Source organism: Barbus barbus, assembly GCF_936440315.1.
Source record: "Barbus barbus genome assembly, chromosome: 18".
Classification (NCBI taxonomy): domain Eukaryota; kingdom Metazoa; phylum Chordata; class Actinopteri; order Cypriniformes; family Cyprinidae; genus Barbus; species Barbus barbus.
In genome coordinates, this window is record NC_136746.1 from 30,318,093 (window position 1) to 30,326,830 (window position 8,738).

Here is an 8,738-nt window from a genome sequence, read left to right on the forward strand (position 1 = left end):
AAAGCGCCTCTCTTCACGTGAGTCCTGCTACAATGTGCTGCAGCTCTGCAGCACGGAGCAGACGCTTTGGAGCAGCGCAGACAAATACACTCGCACAAATGCGACCAGCAGTCTACAGCCCTGCCTCAGTAAAACATCCTTCATAGATGCAAACTGCTCACCTTTCAGTGAAAAATCACCTTTTTGAGGTCAAAATAGGTCACTTATGAGATTTGTGCAGATCAGATCAGAAATTGTTTTGATGGGGGGGGGGTCTTATTTTTACAGTACCAATTCAATTCTATACCCGCTTATAGTCAACCGATTTCAAATGCTCCTGTGTGTTTTTGTGTGCGTGCATGGGCTCATTTTTGTTTTGGCAATTAGAGTTCTACACGCTCGCAGATCTACTTATTAGAACGAGAGAGAGAGAAAAGCATACACACAGTGTAAATAAGAGATTGATTGTGTAGTTAGTTCGCATGATAAAGCTCAGTCAGTTGCGCTATAAGAGGATCCCTTTGCTCAGTTTCTGAACATATAGAACTGAACATCCACATATACAGTTTCAGGAGTGACAAACGCGTGAATCCACTAAATTGTTGCGCCAGTCATTGCTATGATTGACAGTGATAACTGTAGCAACGGACAGAACCTGATGCTGAGTAACATAACTACAGCAGTAACAAGTCTGTGTTGCTGAATATATTAAGGACAGTTAAAGATCACTTAAAACACTCTTTTTTTATGTGTCCTTTTCAAGGCAATGTTTAAATAATAATTAAAATTTTAAATTAAAAAAATATTTCAAAATATTGAAGGCATTATTATTTAATTGTACTTGCTATACTACTTAAGCACAGTACTAAAATTTGTTATAATAGTCATTTTATAATAAATCCAAAAGCAAGAGATCAAAACTAGGGAGTGGAAATGGCAACTGAGCTGATGAGTGATCCTGGATATAATGGTAAATTTATGTAATTGTCATCTTAAGTCTTTGTTTTCCTCCAGGATTTTTGGCACATTTTTTCATGTCATCTCCATGAATGAAAAATGAATCTTTAAAGTGAATTTTACAGCACAATTGTAGAGTTAAAAAATAATAAAGTATTTAAAAAGAAATTTTTTTTAGGGGGTTGCGTGTCTTTGTCACCTTTTTCACCCATGATGTGTTTGCATCCCTGATCCTTTGATGTCAATTTTAAGAATAAAATCAGCAATGTTCAGTAAACACTAAATTTCAGCAGAAAGTTAATTTCATTCATTTCCACATGCTTTGCTTATGATAGTTTGATAAATAATGAACTTTCAGATAACATGTAAAATAGTAATCCAGAGTCTCTGTGACTTACTGCAGGATGAATATCTCAGAGGTTTAGATTTGAACAGACAAGAGTCTGAATGTGTTTAGTTATAACTCAGTACTACAGTGATCAATGAGTGAATGAAAGTTATAATCACTTCAGCGTTTAGCATTATCATTGATAAAAGGAAAGACCCTCAACACCTGTAAAACCACAAGCAGCATTTATTTTTATTTATTTGTTTTATTTGCTGCTCTATCAGCAGTTTCATGTTCCTCTAATATCAGGGATGGATAACCTCAGTCCTGGAGGGCCACAGTCCTGCAGAGTTTAGCTCCAACCTCAATTAAACACAGCTGAAGCACAGAGCTGGATTATGACGCGGATCGATTTAAAGACCCTCCTCGGTTGAAATCGTGTCCCAGAGAGAGCAGTGTTTCGGCTGGGTCCCCCTCTGCTCTAGTGTCCTGTACACCTGTGTGTTAATCCAGCCTTTCTGAACACAGTAATCAGTGTCTCCAGGATCACTAGAAAGTTACAGGCAGGTGAGTTTAATCAGGCTGGAGCTAAACTCTGCAGGACAGTGATCCTCCAGGACTGATCCCATCTCTTGCCCATCCCTGTCTTATATACTGTGAAAAATATTATTTAAGAAACAAAAATTCATCAAAGTGGAATATAAACACCAAAGACAATAAAGCTGGAGGTAAACAGGTGATGAGCCAGAAGAAAAACTCATTAACATGATCTCAGTACATATGTAGGCAAGAGGTCTACTTTGTAAGACCTTGAGAATCTCTATTGAGTTCAACACATTTTTTTCAGTTTTAAGCTGCCAGATGAGACCAAACATGACACAATGATCAAGTGTTTGATCACAAGAGTTAATAAATGAGGTGTAATGGGGAACACGTGGCTCCTGTGAAGCAGATGTCCTCCTGTAGGTGTTTATTAGAGGAGCAAGTGACTGTTTCTCCAGACAGATCCGTCCTTATATCACTATGAAACAATGTCTCACATTCAGCTCTGTGTGTCTGTTCAGTCCTGAAGCACATGACAGTTTCAAACTGCAGCATTGAGCATCAACATGCATAAATCTCATTCTATCAGCAGCAGTATGTGGCAATGCTTGTCATTATATCTCCTCTCCTGCTCTGAGACCAGAGACAATAACAAACTACACACACTTCAACTACAATTCACATTCTGTCATTGTTCTCTACAGGTTGAGGAAATGTGGCATCACAGATGAAGGTTGTGCTGCTCTGGCTTCAGCTCTGAGATCAAACCCCTCACACCTGAGAGAACTGAGTCTGTGGAGTAATAAACTAGGAGATTCTAGTAGGAAGTTACTCTCTGATCTGAAGAATGATCCACATTATAAACTGGAGACATTACACTATTGTGAGTGTTTATTTCAAGTTTCTAAATTGAGTAACAGACCTCCTGTGTATGTGATTGGAGAATATAAGATAATAATTCAACTCCAATTTAGTCTCTACTGTAAACTGTTTAATTCTGTGATGCGACTCATTTACGAATATATGAATATTTTAATCTCTTACAGAGTCTCTAAGTGATAGTTGTTGATCATGTACTGTTATTAAATTATGTTTTATTAACAAAGTTCGGGAGGAGCACGTCAGATACTTAATTGCACGTCAGATGCCTAATTAAACACAAGTGGCTCCGCCGCCAGTCACGGCCCCGCTGCATGCCCCTCTTTGCTCAGAGCCCTCAGCCCAAGCAAGCGCTTGGCTGCAATGGCCGGCTTACACAGCCCCGTCACCCGCCTCTTTCTGCTCAGGGCCCGCAGGACAAATGTTTGCATGGCCGCGCGGGCAGCCACACTCTGCTCCGCAGCCCCTCCATTCCGGCCCATGCCTCACAGCCCAAGCAAGTGCGGGGGCGCCGTGGCCTCCTCACTCAGTCCCACAGCCTACTCCTTCCAGCTCAGGTTTTGCAGCCCAGGCAAACGCTTGGCTGCATGAGCTGCCAAACTCAGCTCTGCCTCCAGCCCCCTACAATACTCTCCTCCAAGCGAAATCACAATACTCACTCTTCACAGCCACACCAATGTCCGTCCCTTCAAACGCCATCGTCTCTGAACCCCCACAAGTGGCTCATAATATCCGAGGGCAGATACTAGCAGAAATTCAGGATGCTGGCTCCAGAGGCGGACCAATTCCCAACCCAAGTACCTCCATATTCAGAACTAATATTCTGAACAGATGTTTCAAGTAGTTTCATCTCTCTTACAACATGCCATTTCCTGATTTTTCTCTACTTTCAGTAACCTCATTTATCTCTTTCCTCAATAGCATCAAAGGCCTTCAAGTTCCATCAAAAGTTAGTTAAGCGGCATCCAATTTGTCCATAAACTTAAGCACAGCGCTCCCTCGCCCGCAATCAGGAATTCCCAAACCGCCATGTTGATCAGAGGAATCCAAAGATCCTGGCCTACACGCCCCGATTCCAGACTACCCATCACGTTAGACATACTTACCAAATGTATCCATTCCCTCCGCACAAACTACCAGCCCCCCAGTACCGCCCTCACACTCGCCGCCATGTTCATCTTAGCCTATTTCGGGTTTCTGAGATGCTCAGAGCTAACCATCTCCTCTAAATTTGATCCGGCCATCAACCCCACCATCTCAGATCTAGCCATCCTCGATAGCGAAACCATCTCTTTTTTTATTAAATAAAGTAAAACAGATCAAGTTAAGAAAGGTCACTTCATTTACATTTTCAATCTCTGTTCTCCTATCCAACCTTACCAAGCTGTCCTCGAGTACCTCCGACTCAGAATTTCCCAGGTTAAATCCCCCTTCGAATCTTTATTCTTAGACGATGCCAAAAAACCCGCCAGTCGCTCATGGTTCTAAAAACACCTCAGATCCGTCCTGCTTTCGTCAGGCATCTCGGCAAAAAAATTCTCAAGCCACTCCTTTCGCATCGGGGCAGCAACATCAGCAGCCCAAAAAGGCCTCACCAAACAGCAGATCCAAACCCTAGAAAGATGGTCTTCAGAAGCTTTCCAAAGCTATATCAGAACGAACCAGTTCCACATTAAATCAGCCCACAAAAAAAAATTGATGTCGCCGACAGCCCCCCAAACAGACAAACTTACCTTTTCCATCCTACGGCTGGCGAGACTTACCCATCCATGCTGCGAGTGCCAGTTTCCAGACGGATGTCGGCAAAGTCTCCCGACCACACAAACTCTACCTTTCTGTCTTCACTAGTCCGTCTCAGTGAGCCAGATCTCCTGATGGACGCCGGTGAGAGCTATCCCGGCCAGACAGCCTTACCTTTTCAAGTTCCATGTTCAGCGAGGCTTGCCCGTCTGACACAGTGAGTATTATACTCCAGTCGGGCGTCGGCGAGAGCCTCCCACCCAGACAGACTTTCCTTTTCCGTCCACTCACGCCACAATATCAAACCCTCGTTCGAACGCCACATACCCGGTCGGTCAAACAATTAGCTTTCAGTCCACCACCGACGAGGCTTAATCATCCGACTCGCAAGTTTTTGATCTCCCGTCGGATGTCGCGAGAGCCTCCCTGCCGGACAACCTCACCTTTTCCTCCTACGTTAGTGCTGCTGGCCCATCAAACAGGTGAGCACGCCCACCAGTTGGATGACACCTAAGCGTCCCGACCAAACTTTACCTTTCCGTCTTTACCTGTCCGACACCGTGAGTCTTGATCTCCCGTCGGACGCCGGCGAGAGCCTCCCGGCCAGACAACCTCACCTTTTCAAGTCGCAAGCTGGAGATGCTTACCCGTCCGACACAGTGGGTATAGTGCTCCCGTCGGGCATCGGCGAGAGCCTCACAGCCAGACAACTTACCGCTTCATCCTACGGTCGGCGAGACTGACCCGTTCGACTCAGTGAGTATTGGCCTCTCGTAGAGCGTCGGCATCAGTCTTTGCCACCCTAATTTTCCATCCGACGGGCGGCGAGGCCTAGCCTTCAGCTGCTAAGGGTCTCGTCTGCCCGCCGAACACCATCCAACTATCTCATCTAGCCTCACACCTTTTCCCCCGCCTGGCGAGGCTTACCCGTTCGATGCTCTGTGAGTCTCAATCTCCCATCGGATGCTGCGAGAGCCCTCCCAGTTCCGGGTTTTCTCTTCTCCCTACTCGCCGGCGAGGCTATCCATCTGACATCGTAGTCTTGATCTCATGTCAGACGCTGACGCTGGTCTCCCAGTGAGCTCCTATGCTTGCAAGTGAGGCTGCAAGTGAGGCTCATCCATTCGATGTCGTGGGTCTTGATCTCCCGTCAGATGTCGCGAGAGCGTCCTTGCCAGGCGTCCCAAACTCTTTTTATCTGCCAAGCCGATAGGACTCACTCGTCCGACGAAGGAGTATTGCGCTCTAGTTGGAGGCTTCATGGGCCCTCCCGGCCAGACACCGCCCTCTGTCCTCTGATTAGCAGGGGCTGACGGCCAGTAGAGCCTGTAGAACCATCCCACTGCAGGCAACTCGGGTCCTCCTGGTCAGGGCCTTAACCACGCTGCTCCTCCATCGGCGGGCATGGCTCACCCATCCCAACGTGATGAGCACACCGTTGAGCTTCGGTTCGAGCCCTCCCCGACCGGTCGCCCTAAACCACGCAGTTCACACCAGCGACTGGTGGGGCCTAACCATGCATGCCAAAACGCTCCCTCAGAGCTCGTAGGCCCCCCTGACCCTGCAATACAGGCCACTCCTCGTAACTAGCTCCTGCCAGATCTCTAGTGCGTATTTTGGGGGGGATCTCAGTCTGGCGGCTCTCCTACACCCATTGCTTTTTGGGGGATACTCTGGGTTCGGGCCATGCCCGAGCTCAGAGCCCTTCCCCAGGACAGCAAGCCAAATACGCATTACGTAACTTGAGCTAAATATAGATAAGTGTGAACTCGTGAATTTATGATCAGTTGTTCATTCATGTCTCTGGCTGTAAAATTAATATACTGTGTTTTCTGAGCTGGATCTGCTGATGTGATGTGACAGCAGTAATGTCTCAGACTGATATCTGACTGTCTGTGTGTTTTATTGTAGGACTCTCAGTATGTATCAGTCAGTGCAGTTTCCTCAGGATCAGCTGATGGTGAATAAGGAGCCACTACAGAGACGTCACAGTCACACAATCAACAGAGACTGTGTGATGGGACACAAAAACTTTAGGGATGTTCATTTGGGTTCATTTCCCTGAGCGACTCCCAACACTTGTTGACAAATCATTGACTGTTAACTGACAAAATTAAAATGTTAAATTAGATTTAATTCAATTGGAATGGATAAGTTTATGAAACCCAAACATTTGTATTCATGCAGAATGAGAGATGTATGTTTTTCTTTAAATACATTTGTTTTTCTAGATGTTTGTTGTTTATAACTAATAATTTTAAAGCTGCTTATATTTTCTGATTTATATTTTGCTCTGTTCTGAATTCCGTAAAAGTTAAAGGATTTGTTGATGATATTTTTTTTTCTCTCATCGCAATTTTGTCTGTTTATAGCAGATGTTTTTATTTATTTCTTTATCCATGCAGCAAATGTTTTAAAACACTTTAAAAATTACTTTATTGCATTCCTTTACTAAATGATTTTTAAGAAACTTTTCACTGTAACGTTTATGGGTAGCTTAATGTAAAACATTGTCATGAATTCGCTGTACTCCCAAAAGACAAATTCATTGTTTTATACAGATAGCAGAAAAAGGTTTAGGTTGACAGAAAGACTCGTCTGATCTAATCTAGATCTCAGACTGAAGATGTGTGATATGAGATCACAGCCTTTTATCGCCAAACTGATTCAAAAGGGTTGGCAAATATTATAGAGATTTTAAAGAGTCATTATATCCATACAAACCTCACACAAACACTGGCAGATTATAGTGTATTTAATTTCCCAACAGTGACTGTCCACTTCAGAAACAGACATGATTACAGATGCATGTAACCCAGATTTTCTCATTACACAATTAATTATTAGGATCTTTTGAGGAGAGTTTATTTCTTCATCTCTCAATCAGCATTGGATTGCATTGCATTATATGTTTGGATCATTTCAATCTCATTAAACTAAGACATATTTCTGGAGATATAGAGCGACCGCTGATGTTTAGATCATTTTATGTCAGTATCTGCTCTACTGTTAGAAAGATCTAATTGATTTACATTACAAACATCAGAATTTCATTATACAAATATCAACAGCTGCATGAAATGGCATATTTTTGCTCCGTTTGAGTCTCTGAATAAAATTGAGCTGTTTTTTTTCCTCCATATTCAGACTATATAAGCCTTAAAAGCCTGATGCATCAAATATGACATGCAACAAAAGCATACATGCAAACTTAAGTTTTTTTAAAAAATACTTTGCCTAAAGGTTCAATTAACTCTTTCATTTAAAAAAATATAGATTTTTCTAACTCTTTAGATTTTACAAGGTTAAAGAAGAATGATTAACCTGGCAACAGAGGAAAGCGTTTAAGTAGAAATAATGTGTAATACTGTAGCTCTGACTATATTCTCTTTATCTCTTGATATCTGAACCCCTGAAATATTCCCTAAACCTGATGCAATAACAAACAGAATCGGTGTAGGAGCCATTTTAATGCAATTATGTGTTTGTGCATTGGGTGGCGCACTGGAAATAGTATATCAGGGTATTTGGTTAATGAGACAACAGGTGTGTGTTTTGGTAGAAGGGAAGCACACAGTTTTGGATCGTGCTTCATCATGCCAAATTATTGGATTAGGTGTTTGGACTGAGTTGAACAAATGCTGTGTCTACAAGGTATGGACTTTCGTACTCTGTGAACTAGAGAAAATGACACAACAGGAAGCTAATTGGAAGAAATGTTTATTCATTGGAGCACAAAAAACGACACTTTGCATTTTACTTGGGTTTTGCATGGACTTTTTACGCGTCAATTATTTGCTCGCTCCCATTACCTATTAATACTAGCGTCTTAGTGGAAGCTGCGACAATAAGTCAAAAAGTGTGCTTCTCTAGTGAGCTGGGAGACCTTGCTTCCTGTGCTGCATGTGGACGCCGCTTCTTGGAGATGGAGGCTTCGTTGAACGAGAATTCTTCAACCCAGTGCGGAGTCAAGTCAAGTCACCTTTATTTATATAGCGCTTTTAACCTGTTAACCTTCGCCTCCCCCCCCCTTTTTGGCCTCACAGGTGAAAATAACCTACCTAAATTAAAACGGTAACAGTTCCTGACAAAGTGTGCTAGACAAACAAATTAGGTATCTTTGGAAAGAAGACACTTAGGCTTTACTATCCATCATCCAGAGTTGATAACGCTCAAAAAGATAAAAAGTTATAGACACTGACGTGCCTTAAAATATTTTTCGACACTGAATGTTTTTTTTTATTTCATATAGTGAAGTGACATACTGCCAAGTATGGTGACCCATACTCGGAATTCGTGCTCTGCATTTAAC

The 8,738-nt window shown here is 43.0% G+C and overlaps 1 protein-coding gene across 3 annotated transcripts in view; it reads left to right on the forward strand.

Moving 5' to 3' along the window:
* LOC306884617 (NACHT, LRR and PYD domains-containing protein 12-like) overlaps positions 1-7,565 on the forward strand; it is a 56,515-nt gene extending 48,950 nt beyond the window's left edge. For all 3 annotated transcript variants that reach the window (XM_079440629.1, XM_079440630.1, XM_079440632.1), the window contains 2 exons: positions 2,512-2,690; positions 6,338-7,565. In XM_079440629.1, coding sequence (XP_079296755.1) covers positions 2,512-2,690; positions 6,338-6,339 — 181 coding nt within the window. In that variant the 3' untranslated portion in view covers positions 6,340-7,565. The remainder of the gene's footprint in view (positions 1-2,511; positions 2,691-6,337) is intronic.
* Positions 7,566-8,738: the final 1,173 nt, after the last annotated feature.